Source organism: Zea mays, chromosome 2 (genome assembly GCF_902167145.1).
Source record: "Zea mays cultivar B73 chromosome 2, Zm-B73-REFERENCE-NAM-5.0, whole genome shotgun sequence".
Classification (NCBI taxonomy): domain Eukaryota; kingdom Viridiplantae; phylum Streptophyta; class Magnoliopsida; order Poales; family Poaceae; genus Zea; species Zea mays.
In genome coordinates this window covers 124589957-124605912 of record NC_050097.1, presented here as the reverse complement: position 1 = coordinate 124605912, position 15956 = coordinate 124589957, and the positions used below count along the sequence as shown (strand labels likewise).

Below are 15956 nucleotides of genomic sequence, written 5' to 3'. Positions count from 1 at the left end.
GCGGTTGGCGACGAGCCACCACCGGACACAGTAGCCGCAGGGGCAGTGAGGGAGCCTTCGACGGTTTCCGGGGGCGGCGTCGGGCCGACCTCGGCCCCGGCCGCCACCGGGTTCGACTCCGCTTCAGGCCGCGCGCTGTTCAAAGCTCCGAAGTCCTCCACTTTCTCGTCACGCGCCGCCTGCAACACAGCACACCGATTCAGCAAGCCCACGTATAACCCACATTCAACAACACTAAACAAAAGATAAACATTACCTGATCCCTCGCCCGGTCGGACCGCTCCCTGACCACCTCCCGGCCGTGGGGGCCCCACATCCGGTCAAAGAGGGCTCCCGCGGATTCCTTCACCACAGGGTCCTCGACCTTGTAAATCTCGCGCTCGAAATCCTCATCAGATCGGTCGAAGACCTCATAGTGACTGCACCCTTCGCGGGACAGCGCGTTCATCGCCCCTTCGCAGGTGACCAGGGAGGCAAAGGACATAAATCCCTCCACAATGGTCGGGGGCGCCAACAACTCCTCTTGCAGCCACTCAAGGCAGCGAAGGCCTGACTCTCGGTCGGGCACTTCGAAGTCAGCGGTCCGCGCGCCCAGCTCGCGGTATGAGTCCATGAGCTGTTTGCGCGTCCGCTCAACTTCCGAGCGCGTCGAAGCCTCGGCCCTCTTCATGCGGGCCTGCAGAGCGTTGAACCGTGTCTCCCATTTCTCGGCGCGCTGGCTGGCGAGACTACCCTCCACCCGCGCCAGATTGACCTCCGCCTACGCCGACTGCGCCTTGGCGAGGGCCTGATTAGCCTCCCTCCTCTCCTCCGCCAGCTGGCGCCGGAGGTCAGTCCTCTCGCCCTCCAGCGCGGCCACCTTCTCCGTCAGCTTGCGACACTTGCTATCGGCGACCGACTTTTCCCGGACGGCGTCAGCATGCTGCGCCCGAAGTCTCTCGACTTCGGCAGACACAACTGCCGTAAGGGCCCCCGACGCCACGCGGTCAGCGAAGTCAGCCGCCTAAAAGACAAACATAAGACCACAATCCCAACGAAAGCGGTAAAAACCGAAGTCTAGCCCAACTTACCTGACTTAGCCGCTGCGACGCCTCCCTCAGCCGGCGGGACATAGTGCCCGCTTCGTCCTTGACGGCGGTGAGCGCCGAAATCTCACCGCCAGCGCTGAGAGCGCTACCCTTCGCCCCAGGCACCGTGGCAGACACCGTGGTCGCCACCGCAGGCGGAACAACAACAAGTTGCCCCTCGCCCGATCCTGCAACGTATCAACAGTCAAAAAAACTCGGGACAACGACTTACCAGTGAGATAATCATCCACACTAATATCAGTGCCGAAATCGGCAACGCGCTTCCCCGACGAAGGCAATTCTCGGGCCTTCGCGGCTCTGGCCGAGGCAGACTTGGCTCCGCCGGCGCCGGCTGCCTTCACGACATCCGGCACCTTGCTGGACCCAGGGGCGGCCGACTTCGCCGCCAGCGTCGGCTGGCTACCGCCAAGGGCGACAGCCTTCACGGTCCCCCGCGCCCTCTTTGGCCTAGCCTCGGGCAGCCTGATGACCGCCCGGCGCTTTTGCGCAGCTTCCTGACGATCCTTGTCCATCACTGCCGACACAACATCAGTAATATTCCGTCCATAAGGAAACACTCTCAAGTCACGAGCCATGCGAGATGTAAAAAAGTCTTCGCCGGCCGCGCGGGGGATAGGAACGTTCTTAGGCCACCAACCCCCGGTAACCTTCAGCATCCGCGCCGAAGACTTCCGGAGCTCGGGCGAAGACATCCTTCCCCCGGGGGCCGCGCATGTCCCCATCAACTCCATAGCAAAACTATCGGAGACCCCAGTCCTCCCATCGCAGTACCTAGCTTCCTCTTCTTAGTGGATGGGGCGGCCGCCGGCGCGGGGTCGTCTTCAGTCTCAGCCGCCGGTTTTTTCCCGCGACGGTCGACATCGTCTTGCCCGGGATAACCGTCGTACGGCAGACGGTTCAACTCGAAGACCCTATTCAAGCGATCGTTGGATCCGCGTATATCCCAACAACGCTGGCCCTCCGTCTTTGGCACGTAGCGACCAACAATCCGCACCGCCCCATCCTCCGCCTCACGCACGAATGCGGCGGGATCTCGGCCATGCAAATCCAGTGCGAAGGCGGGACTCCGCACCAGCATCCCGCCACGGGAAGGCATCTGGCGAGGGCATACTTCGCCCAGCGCCCAGCCACGCGCCAAGGGCCACACCCCATACGCGACAAACTCCTCAACCAGATCGCGCCCGCTACTCAGGACGGTCGCGCACCGCAGGGCCCCTTCGTCTGCATCCTCCTCCGCTAGTTCAAATCGCGGGTATGCTGAGTAATAATGCGAACACATCTCGGCCACGGGGAGCCCCGGATGGTCTTCGATTGTGCCTTCGGCAACGTAGAACCAAAATTCCCACCAGTTGCCCCATTTATTGCGGGCACAGGGAACCAACTCAACGACTTCCATCGAAGTCTTGCCCGTCTTCGGCGTAAACGTGCAAGATCCAAATTGAGCAATCTTATTTCCGATTTTCCTTGTCTGCCAGTGCAGACAATAATACTTCGTGAATACTTCGACCGAGGGCTGCCCGCCGTACGAAGTCATTGCCCAGACATATTTCGCCAGAGCCACCACGGCATTTGGCGTCAGCTGGTGGACCTGGACGTTGAACCTACGCAGGACTTCTCCCACAAATCGATGTGCGGGCAGACGAAGGCCAGCAGCGAAAAAAGCCTCGAACACAACCAACTCGCCTTCTGGCTCAGGGACCTCCTCCGTCCCCGGGACACGTGCCACTCCCCGCCGAAATAACCAAGCTGTTGCATGTCTTGCACGCGGACCGAGGACATCCGCGACACGCCGAACTCCACTGTGTCACCGGCGCGCAACTCCTCCGCTGCCACATTGCTCAGCGTCTCCTCGGACGACGCGCCGGCCGGCGGTGTAGCGGCAGCAGAAGAGAAAGAGGACGGCATCGCTACGTACCGTCGGCGGCGGCGGGCGGTCTGCTTCACACGGGCCAGATCTCCGACGAGCAAGAGCAAGGAGGGCAGACGAGCAGCGAGCGGTTTGAGAAGGCGGTTGGGGTTTTCGCGGAGCGCGGAAAGATAAAGTTCAAAACGCGTCGCCCCCCGCCCCCTTTTATACACAGGGCGCGGCGCTTCGGGAAACCCGCAATCCAACAGTACGGCGTCAATCAACGGTCATGTCAAAAACCCCCGCGGAACCACTTCGAGCGAGGGCAGCGTCTCCACCATCTAGCGACGTCTTCGGCACCAGATGACTTAGTCGAACTGGTCCCTCGGAGGGCAGATGTTGGGGCGAAGGCGAAGACGCCACCCTTCGCTCGATGCCTTCGCCGACCTCGCTGCACCAACGGAGGCAAGACGACGGGCAGACCTACCCTTCGTCCCACACGTCGCCGGACGAAGACCTGTGACGAGGTCGTCTCATCTTGCGACCTCGTCCAACATTGAGGCCCACGTGTGATCCGGCCCATTGTAACAGGCCCTGCGTGGCCGCTGCGCATTACGGGCCTAATTTGTAAAGGTCTCCCTGTAATTACGGTCTGTAACCCTGCTTTATGGGAATATTCCGTGGATAACCTAGGTGCCTGAGGGCACATGCGTCCTTAACACTGGACGCTGGGCACTCAGATACCTCTAAATACCCCCGTGCAGTGCCCTTGAGAGGCTAGATTAACAGAGCTATTGTCATCTCGAGCAAAAACCCTGTTTACTACACTCCCCCGTTGGATCAACTTGCACCGGAGAGCAAGTTCATCTAGCCTCTCAAGGGCACTCTCTGGTGCAAGTTGATCCAACGGGGGAGTGTAGCGATGTAAACAGGGTTTTTGCTCAAGATGGCAATAGCTCTGTTAATCTAGCCTCTCAAGGGCACTGTGCGGGGGTATTTATAGGTATCTGAGTGCCCAGCGTCCAGTGTTAAGGACGCATGTGCCCTTAGGCACCTAGGTTATCCCCGGAATATTCCCATAAAGCAGGGTTACAGACCGTAATTACAGGGAGACCTTTACAAATTAGGTCCGTAATGCGCAGCGGCCACGCAGGGCCTGTTACAATGGGCCGGATCACACGTGGGCCTCCATGTTGGACGAGGTCGCAAGATGAGACGACCTCGTCACAGGTCTTCGTCCGGCGACGTGTGGGACGAAGGGTAGGTCTGCCCGTCGTCTTGCCTCCGTTGGTGCAGCGAGGTCGGCGAAGGCATCGAGGGAAGGGTGGCGTCTTCGCCTTCGCCCTAATACCGTCTGGGTGAAGCTTTACGTAGGATTACGAATAACGCTGCCATGAGTGAAGCTTCACCCAGGGTGACAAATAGCATATATGTGTGTGTATATTATCAAGATACATAGTATATGCAATGTATCTAGAAAAGCCAAAATGTCTTATAGTTTGTGATGGAGTAAAATCTTTAGGTAATTAAATTGTTGAACAAGAACATATATTCATCTAGATTAACACTCAATCAAAAAATTCAGCTCACGACTAGAATCCAAATACCCAATATTTAATCAAATATAATTAAAAATCACTCAAAAAATTCGAGATTTTCTCTTTTGATTATGAATAAAAAAATATAAATATTGATGCAAATGCAAGCATAAACTGCTAACTAAACAATGTGCTATACAAACCTGATCGAGAGCAGATGCAAAAACATCTAACACATGGCCTTGGCTGACCAACTGCTTAGCAAGACCATCATAAAATTTAACAGCTTTCTGGAAGTGAGGAGCTGCATCCTTGTCAAGATCCTTATGTGATCTAACTGGTTCTGACAAATCTTTTGAAACAATCTGCACTCGTGAATACAGTATTAGAAAGATTTTAAAGGAAATATGAACAATAGACAGAGAATAATCTGCTATGAACGGGGGAGCATGATAAGATCCTGTATTTGCCTACAAAAGTTAGGCTAAGTGCACTTCAAGCATGACAATCCATGCAGCAGCAATATTTTGCAATTTTTAACACATCTTAAACAAACCAACATTCAAATACTTGAAGATTTCACAAGAATAACAAAATTGTAACACAATCATGTTAACATAGATTAATATGAGTAAAACAGGAGCCATCTTTACCATTCCAGGGCCCTCGGTACATGGCCCACCTAGCAATGCAATGATCATTGCACCAGTCCCAGGCATGCAAGCACCAAGCAACCCGGCAGCCACGCTGAGAGCAACACCGGTGCACCGGATGGCACGGTTCCCAGCCTCCACTGGCCATTGGTCAGGCTGTAACTCGTCCAGCAACTGCATGCGACAAGGAACTACATCATCTTCCAGTAAACCGAAGTCCAACTATATCAAAACCCAAATCCCTCACCGTGCTGAGTGTACACTCGCACTCTGACACCGGGAGCAAGAACCTGTTGACCCCGGCCGTGACCGACGGATGCATCCCATTCACCTGCGGCCCGCTCGGTTGCTGTGGCATCATGGGGAAGCCCGGGCGCCCAGCGCCCGACAGCTCAAGCTGATCCAATATTTGGTCCTTGGAGATCTCCTTGGTCCCCCGGAAAACGTAGATCTTGCTGAGATCGGAGAATCCGAGCTCGTGCAGGTGCACCTGCGTGCCGAAGGTGACGAGGCCCACGAGTGCGTGCTCCGGCAGAAGCGCGGTGGCCTTTCGCATGGCCATTTTGACGTACCCCAGCTCCTCCTCGATGACGCAGGTGTCGATGACGAAGAGAAATACGGGCGGAGGGGGCGAGCTGCCCACCCCAGGGACGCCGGCTCCGCCGACGATGTACTCGACGGTGGAGCACTGCGGGAAGAGCTCGGCAGGAACGTTGGACTCAGAGATGGCAGAGTAGTGCAGGGGGAAGTGGTTGCGGGAGAAGCAGAACGGGCAGATCCAGATCTTGGCGGCGAAGTCGACGCGCGCGAAGGGGTTGAGGAGCGCGGAGCAGGGAGCCTTGCAACGGAGCGGAGGGTAAGGGAGCGGCGGCGGGGACGCCGCGGAGGGGTCCGGGACGCGACCGGGCGAGATGGTGGCGGCGAGCGGCACGACGCAGCGGCTGGCCTCGACCTTTGACCGTGGCCAGGTGTTCCAGGTGAGCCGCACGGCATCAGGGCCATCTGGGTCAGCGACCACGGCCGCGGCCGGAGCTGCAGAGGGGTCGGCGGCCCACATCGGGGTGCGGCGAGCGGCGCGGCTGGCGGATCGGGGCAGGAGGAGGATGTGATGGTGCCCCTGCACTCTGCACGTGCGAGCGGTGGCGGACTGACGGGTGGCTAGGAGGAAAACGGTCGAAAAAAATAGCTAAATTATTTTTATTTTCATATTTTTTGGTCGGGACGAAAATGAAAACAAAAATCAACGGTCAAAATATGATATCGGAATTGTCAGTTATTCGAAAACGATCGAAAACGATAAACTATAGTCGGAAAGATAACTATTTTATAGTTTTATCAAAAACATAATAAAGTGATATATTACCTAATTTTTAAGATTTAGAAATACACAAACAACTCTTTTTCATCATTCATATTAGTTAGAGTAATTATAACATTTGCTTTTCGCTTATTCATTCACTTGAACACAACAAAAGTCTATAACTTAAATAAAATTTATGCTAGATTTATCTCATATTATATAAAACGGTAGAAAACGGTATTAGCACGACTCGGAAATGAAAAATACGAAAACGATCGAAAAACTAGCTAAATTGTTTTCGTGTCGTTTGTAATCGGTTCCTGAACCATTCGGAAACGATCGGAAAAAAACAGTATTCGAAACGGGACGGTACGGGAATTTCCCGTCCCGTTTTCATCCCTACGGGTGGCGTTCGTCGTTCTCGCTCGTTTTTTATGTTTGGAAAATAATTTCAAAAGTCCCGGTTTTAAAATAATGTTAAGGTCTAGTTTAGTAACCATATTTTTCTATGGTACTTTCATTTCTTCAAGTGAAATTAGTTCATTTTCCTTTAGAAAAATGAAAATCTCTTGGATAGGTGGTGTTCCTAAACTAGCCCTAAGATATAATTAGTGTTTTTTATCACTCTGAGCTAGTCACATAAAAAATAGTTTGAAGTTGAGTTTCAAATACTCAAAAATACCATAGCAACTATAAACTTTAATATTTTGAATAAGATGGTTTTATAATGTAGCCAAACATCTTTAGCAAAAAATTACATGGTACTCTTTAATATCATGATGTTACCTTAAAACTCCAAAAACACTTTGCTTCCAATTACCCCCTTACCTCTTCGGAATATGGCACCGTATTTACTAAGGCATGTTCTGAGTGCACTAGAACTAGTTAGCTAAATAAAAAATTGTTAGCGGTATTAGCTAACTTACTAGTAGCTAGTTAACTATTAGCTAATTTTAGTTGAATTGAACCGGCTAATAATTGGTGGTTGAGGTTGCTAGCTAACAGTTAGCTGGACTATTAGCCAGGGTGTTTGAAGGTCTCAAGCAAAAAGTAGCTAATAGCTTCGTTTGGATCTCTCCAGAAGCTAATAGCTTAACTATTAGATGTGTCGTTTGAATGTCTACAGCAAATTTTAGCAGCTAGCTGTGAGCTCTAGTGCATTCAAATAGGGGTGTTATTTGGTTTATGAATTATAATGTAAATGGCAACGGTAATGATTCACACTCGAGTGAAGGCGGTAATAAATTTGAATAGGTTGGTATCAGTTTCTAGTGTGGTATTTTGATTACGGTTGGGCTTAAACAAACATAGTTTAACGTTATTTGTTACCCTTCACGTTACAATTATGTAAACCAAACAGCACTAGGTCTTAGACCAGCACCATCCTTTACATACATCCTCTATATTCATTTATTATTGTCTCCTCTAAAAGATTTTCTCATCTATATCCCCTTCCTCTCTAACAGCGGCCTATATATCATGTCCTTTATATGTAAATACCTATATTAGAGGCAAATTTTACTTTTAGTTTTTGTAGTTTTTGTACTTGCGTATTTGTCATAATCTTAAATATTATATTTTTATATATATATATATATATTAGTTTTGCTAAATATGGTGTTTAAAGTATTAAAACGAAAAGAGAAGAGAAAGAATCTCTACAGAGAGGACAGAAGAACGTCCTCTATATTTAGAGTATCGTTTAGAGGACGCTAGCGGGATAAAAGGGAAATCGCTCCTAAATATAGAGTTTAGATCTATTTATACTCCCTTGCTGGACTCAACCTTAGTGCAACACTATTAGGCACGATCAACAACCATGTCATGCCTGTAAACATGCCAAAACATCGGTCCAGACACGACATTATAGTACTTATATAGCACTAGCATCTAGCATGTGCTAGCCCAAGCGCTATTTCACTTTAAAAACCTAAAAAGTAGAACATCTTTAGGATTACAAATATGATTTTAAAACATGAATATTCATACCAATATAAATTAGATTTATCATATTTAAAACCATAATAAAACATAATTCACAATCACATGCACACATAACAATCACATCTTTATATCACCAGTTGATTTAAGCCATCCAAATCATGGTGATGACTTAGTCGTGTCATACTCATGAGTTGACATCATTTCCTAATCGTATTGGTGTAATGTTTCTATCTGATGGGATCAGACGGCATGAGCTATTCGACATAGGCGGAAGGATGGACCCTATGGGTCCTGTATTAGATTAAATTAAATTCAATTAGAAAGTACTTATCATTTCAAGTCCTCGGACTATAAAATATACTAGTTTATGATCATAACAATTAGAAGTCATCTATTCATCCAAGCAATATGTGCTTCTCATATCATCGACGCATCACCATCTCATAAATGTAAGTGTCGGTCGAGGACAACAAAATTAAATTGATCGCGCCTTCTCCCCTTAGCCATTCGTAGAGAGGGAAAAGGCAAGGGGATAAGGGCAAGTAAATGTGGATAATGCACATGACAAAGTAGGGGTGAAAATAGGACAGGTACCCGGGTCAGTTATCGGATACAGGTAGCAAAATAACACGAAAAATCGGATATGGATATGTGTATTTTTATGTCGGGACGAATATAGGTACTACCCGGATAATATACATCTACATATGAGTAGGATACAGAATCAAGATACCCGGTGAATACCCGGGAGTGTCGGGTCGGATACAGGTACCCAAGTGTCTGGTACCTGGTAAATGTCAACCTTGTCTACTTATTCCACTGTCTCACCTAGCGAATAGCGACCCTATAGTCCTACTGGCTGCCCGCCTGTCCCCACAACCTGGTGCATCCTTGCTTTAAATTATTGCTTATTTCTTTATACAACTAGGTAAATACCCGTGCGTTGCAACAGAGGAAATATACTGCAACAATTATAAAAGTATGAGAATGCCACATTTCATCCTGATCCGATTATAAATTCAATCAGCTTCAATATCCTTCTAACGTAAGGTGGTAATACAACCTTGCCAAATCACCAACGAATGCCTACTCAGCTCCATGGAGAAAGTGTGATCATGTAGACATCGGACGTACCTTGAGATTGACACTTTTGCTGGAGCATCATAGAAACGCGACCGACTTGCCCTCTCATATGTATCACTTGACTGTTCAGTAAGAAACGGGTATTCATGTACTGCTTGTGAGCCAAGATGAGAAGTTTCAATGAAGGAGTTGCATTTCCCTGTATTTTTGAAGTAAAAGGTCTGTGGTAGTCAAGACTGTCGAAGCCTACAATGGGGAAACATATTTTAAAGTTCAAACTAATCAATGATTGGATTATCTAAGAAAACAATAATATCATCCAGAATAAAAAGCATTGGACAAGAAGGAAAATAGAGTACAACTCAAAAACTCCAAACAATGCAATTTGATGAGGTACGATAAAGTATAATATATGATCATAAAACAAATTTACAGTAACTAATCTCACAAAAAGAATATGCTCTATAAAGAGCATGGACATATGGTGTCTATTCCCTTCAATGCAACAATATGCATGAAAAGAATAAACATGCAACACATCAGCTCATTAATTGAAGACCATTACAATTCATATATTATAAGAACAAATTACGAACTCATAGCCTTTGTTTACAAAAAGTGCCAAATGTACCATTAACTACAAACTGCAATCACTATACCAATGAAAATAATACCTATGAGAAGACATATTAATGGAAACATCACATAGATAAATGGACGGAGTCTTCAGTTATGTCATCTACTCAAAACAAGGGATGATGAGATGCATCAAGAAAAGATACCAGGGAGCTAAAGTCAAAGTCTGGAGAAAAAATGGAGCAGGCAATGTAATCTCCAGGTACTTGAGCTAGAGGAATTTGTTTAATGTCATTGGTGTATTAGTAATCTAAAGACATAAATGATCTAAGGTTAGTTATGGGTAAAATATGATATATTTACTGCAAATGTATAGTCTAAACCTTGACTTTGGTTTCTGTTGAGTTTGCTGTTATAATAATACAACTATTTTATGGCAGCTTGCTTCTATAAAAATGAATTAATTATCAAGTATAAACCTGATCTCATGTTTTAATCATGCAACTATTCTATGAAACTTTGCTTCCATAAAAATGAATTAATTATCAAGGATAAAACTGACCTCATCAATGGTTAAGAGATAGATTTTGAAGATTTGGTGTAAGGAATGAATGCTCGGTAATAGCATAATAAGTTATGTTTGATGAACAATGGCAATCAAATCTTATTTCTTTCACTTGCATCTCTAGGAACTTAGAAAAGCATGAGACACGCAGGTAGCCTGAGCAGCATCTCACATCGGCATATGGGCATGTATCTGATGAAGAATGTCCTGCGTAACCATGAGATAAGTAATAAACACCGCAAAACATATGTATAAATAATGGTTTCTTTGTTGAAGTGAAACACACGTGGAAAATCTTAACGAATTATGCATCCAGCCATATTACTTATTTGTTAACAATTAGACTATTCTTTAACTACCCATCTTTTGATGATGAAATCATACCAGAAAATCATACCCACTTGAGGAGGGTCACAATCACACTTGGATACATACCATTTAATATGCAAATGAATTATAGAGTGATGGAGTTCACTAGATATCAGATGGAATGGACCAACAAATTCCTATAATCCAAAATTCATCACATATCTCTGGAAGCGGGTCGACATCCTCTTCTTCCGCCAGCTGATGCTAATGATGAAATCATACCAGAAAATCATACCCACTTGAGGAGGGTCACAATCACACTTGGATACAGACCATTTAATATGCAAATGAATTCTAGAATGATGGAGTTCACTGTATATCAGATGGAATGGACCAACAAATTCCTATAATCCAAAATTCATCACATACCTCTGGAAGCGGGTCGACATCCTCTTCTTCCGCCAGCTGATGCTGGTCCCAAGCTCCCCCACAGCGTGCAACAGCAGGGATGAAGAATATGACTGACTACAATAACATGAAATACCTCAAGAAAAATCGGTGAGATCTGCTTGCATTTTAGGAGACTCCTTTCCCCAAGCTTCACGAAACAAACGCCCCACAACAAAAACACCCACAACAATATAACTATAAGAAAACATGAAGCTTCAGGCATAGCAAACACTTAACATATAATAATCGGCACAGATTAATGCAGCATACACATTCCCGAAGCTATTCTTCACATATGCACCACCATGGTGACCATCATACATGAAGAGGGAACTAGAATGCTTGAGTGTAACCTGAGTGGAGTGATCATCATAATCACTGATTACTTCACACAAATAAACACCCATTTTTATTTGAAAGAAAAACCAACATGTGAGACATACCTTCAAGTTTGCAAGCCCATGGGACACCATATCAATCATTTTGGTCCTTGTCTGTCATCACAAAAATCAAGGGTAAGCTTAACTAAACTTTTATTCCACTTACTAAACTACAATAACATAAACCCAAAGAAGCTAGAACAATCTAAGACCCCAAGGATTTAATGCACAATGGGTTCGTTAAACATTTCTTCATTAGGGGAAGTAATTATGACCCCATAGAAATCAACAAGAGCTAAGCAGCTACAGTAAAATAGTAACTGGCAAAACTGAACGACATTTTTGGTGTTGCCAAACTCTCACCTTCTGATCGGATTTATCATTTTTGAACTTGGGGTAGAACATGGCCCTGATTTGGGCCTCTGTGAAGGTGCTATTGTCCACCTCAAAGCCCAGGACAGACTTGAAGAGTCTCGAGAGCTTTTTAATCGCAACGCCATCGCGCTCCGCTGCCCCCATCCTCGAGGTCGAGGTGGACACTGAAGCGATGCTAGGACCGTTCTCGCAAAGGTCATGTAGCCCCTAGGCACCCATAGCCGCCCTAAAAATTTTTATCGTTTGGCCTAAAATTGTATCACAATGATATCAGCTATGAAGGCAATCAAATGCACTAAGTTTTTTTTGTAGCATTCATGTGTTGAAGCGTGTGCTAATCACAAAAAAGCAAATTACTCACCGAGGAAATGTACATAATCAAAAAGTGCACATTGCAGAGTTGGTTTATAAATTATAATGACTTCAGAAGCTAACTCTATAACTAAAACAACCTCTAGAGAAAGAAACCCAAAGGTAGCCAAAATTCATCCTGTCATAAGGTACCATGTGCCACCAACAATTCCTCAATCCTTAATTAAGAAAGAAACCTACTATTACATATCTGCTATAGTAGGCTAGCTAGATAATCCAAAATAGAAACATAAGCCTACAGGGACTGACCGAAGGAGGCCTCAAAGCTATGTATATCTCGTGTGTGATGCCGGCGTGCTTGGCCTTGACTCGGATGGTGGGCACAGACTTGACGTTGGGCGATGACTCCCCATCGCCCCTCTTCTGCACCAGTAGCTCGGACGACCAGATAGGTTGGGGGAGCGCTGGGTGCCCAAACCCTTGCTGCTAGTGTCGCTCTCGTCTCGGTCCTTCGGCGGCAGGAACCAGTGGTAGTAGAGGTGCAACAGGTGGTGGATCTCGCCGTTAGGGGGTTGCATGCTCTTAGGGTCCTGTGGGCCAGCGCCCATGTCCACGGTGAGGAGAGGTGGCGACAGGGAGAGAGGAAGAGGCGCTGAGAATGGGGCAAGCGCGTGATGAGGACGCGGGGCGGGCGTCACGGCGGGGACATCGCGACGTGGGGGAACGCGAGGCGAGGGCGGGGATTGGGGAAGGGGATGAAATGGTGGCGGGGGCTCGAGCGCCATTAGTGGCGCAGGGATTAGGGAAGGGGATCACGCGGGAAAGGGCGACGATGGTGGACGGAGACGTCGCGCGTGGGGAGTATGGCGAGGGCATTGTGACGCTGGGTGTGTACGCACTTAGTAGATACATATGGTATAGTAGAGAAGGCAAGCAGTAGTACGCGATGAAAAAGATCAGTAGCATCAATCCTTACTACTCTATAAGACTCTAACTAGGTATGTGCCCGTGTGTTGCGATGGGAGTAAAAAATATATGAAACATAGAAACAGAACGACAAATATCACTATGATATGCAAAATCCGTGGTAAACATTATCAATATCGCACAAATTATGTCTAAAGAGTCAATATAGATATTTTTAATGACAGACAAATGTATCGACAACTATACACTAATCTAATCCTTTTTAGCGATATCGATAAGTCTCTAGTGTATGTTTGCAGGGATGACATATTGACACAAATTGTCCTCATAACTTAACAGATCAATCACAAAGTTCCTTCGAAGAATATTTGCTTACTACACACAAAGACATAAGAGAACAAAACGTCAAATTTATATTATGTAACCGGAATGTATTTTGAACATGAAACGATCGTACTACACTCACCCTAACAAATTCCGTTCGTCGGTCATTCCCCCACATGGCCATATCTTGTAGAACGAGGTAGCTGGTATTAAGCCTATAGAATAATGTTTGGCCAACTGTTGGGCCTGTGCTTCGTCGCCGAAGGTCTTCTAGGAAGAAGCGGCCTTCGGCTGAAGCTGTTTGTATAAGATGGCCGAAGGTCCCTCTTCATGAAGCTTCGGTATTACAAACCGACTTAAAGATAGAATGACCTTTTAGTCCATAAAGGTCTGAGTCAATGTTGTAAACTTTTATAAGGGGCATACTTGTAATCCCTCACAGGCTGCGCCCTGTGCCTATAAATAGTGAACAGTATTCCCTTACTGTTCACGGATTCTAGTAACTACAATCGCATATTCTGGAATTCAGCCTTTTGTCAAGACAGAGGTATTATTGTATTCAATGATTGGATATATTAAGAAAATATAATATAATTCATCTGTGACTTGTTTATCTCTTTTGTACCTTTTATTTTATGTCATCTTGTAATATCTATTAAAATCTTAATACGAAGATCTAAACTTCGTAATTTTACTCTCATCAACCTTCGTCCAAGACCCATTATCCTCAAGGGAATAATGTTTCATGGACGAAGGATGTTGACATTTAACATTTTATGTTGCCTTGTTCTTAATTCATAGCACTTGAGAACGAGTCTCCAACATTGGCGCCCACCGTGGGTGAACTCACTTCCACTTTTCGAGCTGATGGCTTCGTTCAACAATCAAGCTGGAGCTGCTTCGGACCCGAAGCTGGTGCTCCCAATCACAGGTGGTTCATCCTCAGAGCCAGCTAACAAGAAACAAAAGAAGGAAGCACAGAGAAGAGTACAACATGTTGGGGTGCAAGGACCCTTCATCAAGTCAAGATGGTCTCACATTCCTATTACCTTCTCCCAAGAGGACTTCCAGCTCAAGGATTACCCACACAACGATGCCATGGTTATCTCTTGCGTTATCAAAGGATTTCTGGTCCACAATGTCTTGGTTGACACAGGCAGTGCAGCTGACATCATATTTGCTAAGGCCTTCAGACAAATGCAAGAGCCAGAAGATAAGATTCATGATGCTACACATCCTCTCTGTGGCTTCGGGGGAAGACAAATTGTAGCACTGGGCAAGATTACCATGTCAGTGACCTTCGGGTTCATCAACAACACTAGAACTGAGCAAGTTGTGTTTGACATTGTTGACATGGAATACCCTTACAATGCAATTATTGGTCGTGGCACCCTCAATGCTTTTGAAGCAATTCTTCACCCTGCCTATCTTTGCATGAAGATACCTTCGGATCAAGGACCCATCGCTATTCATGGGAGCCAGGAAGCTGCCAGAAGGGCCGAAGGAAACTGGATTGATTCAAAAGCAATCCATAACATAGATGGAGCTGAAGCTTGTGAACAATACAAATTCAGAAGGGAGAAAGCAGCTTCAGCAGATCAGCCGAAGCCCATGCTCTTATGTGAGGATATAGCAGAGCAGAAGGTGCTGTTGGGCTCTCAGTTATCCGAAGAACAAGAGAAAACCTTGATAAGGTTTTTGTTCAACAACAAAGATGTTTTTGCATGGTCAGCCAATGATCTCTGCGGAGTTAATAGGGATGTTATTGAGCATTCGCTCAATGTCGATCCATCCTTCAGACCCAGAAAGCAAAGGCTTCGGAAAATGTCTGATGATAAGGCCGAAGGTGCTCGCAACGAAGTCAAAAGACTCCTCAGTGCAGGAGTTATCAGAGAAGTAAAGTACCCAGAATGGTTAGCTAATACTGTTATGGTGAAAAAGGCCAATGGCAAGTGGCGAATGTGTATCGATTTTACAGACCTTAACAAGGCTTGTCCGAAGGATGAATTCCCATTGCCAAGGATAGACTCTTTAGTTGATGCAGCAGCTTCTTCAGAGCTCATGAGTCTGTTAGACTGTTATTCAGGCTATCATCAAATCTGGATGAAGAAGGAAGATGAGCCAAAGACTAGCTTCATAACTCCAAGTGGCACATATTGTTATCTTCGGATGCCTGAGGGGCTCAAAAACGCTGGAGGAAGTTTCAGCAGAATGACTGCGAAGGTTCTCCAGTCTCAGATAGGCAGAAATGTGCTAACTTATGTTGATGACATCATTGTAAAAAGC

The 15956-nt window shown here is 46.4% G+C and overlaps 2 protein-coding genes across 2 annotated transcripts in view; both read right to left on the bottom strand.

Annotated features, from left to right (window-relative positions):
- The window catches only part of LOC100191508 (uncharacterized), a 55565-nt gene extending 49317 nt beyond the window's left edge, over positions 1–6248 (bottom strand). The window contains exons 1-3 of the mRNA NM_001136940.2: positions 5373–6248; positions 5126–5299; positions 4676–4837 (exon numbers count right to left, since the gene is read on the bottom strand). Coding sequence (NP_001130412.2) covers positions 4676–4837; positions 5126–5299; positions 5373–6182 — 1146 coding nt within the window. The 5' untranslated portion in view covers positions 6183–6248. The remainder of the gene's footprint in view (positions 1–4675; positions 4838–5125; positions 5300–5372) is intronic.
- A 4513-nt stretch (positions 6249–10761) lies between these two features.
- The window catches only part of LOC103648897 (tRNA ligase 1), a 107880-nt gene continuing 102685 nt past the window's right edge, over positions 10762–15956 (bottom strand). Inside the window, exons 2-6 of the mRNA XM_008673277.1 lie at positions 12096–12271; positions 11796–11846; positions 11625–11705; positions 11332–11427; positions 10762–10800 (exon numbers count right to left, since the gene is read on the bottom strand). Of these exons, the coding sequence (XP_008671499.1) occupies positions 10762–10800; positions 11332–11427; positions 11625–11705; positions 11796–11846; positions 12096–12271 (443 nt within the window). The remainder of the gene's footprint in view (positions 10801–11331; positions 11428–11624; positions 11706–11795; positions 11847–12095; positions 12272–15956) is intronic.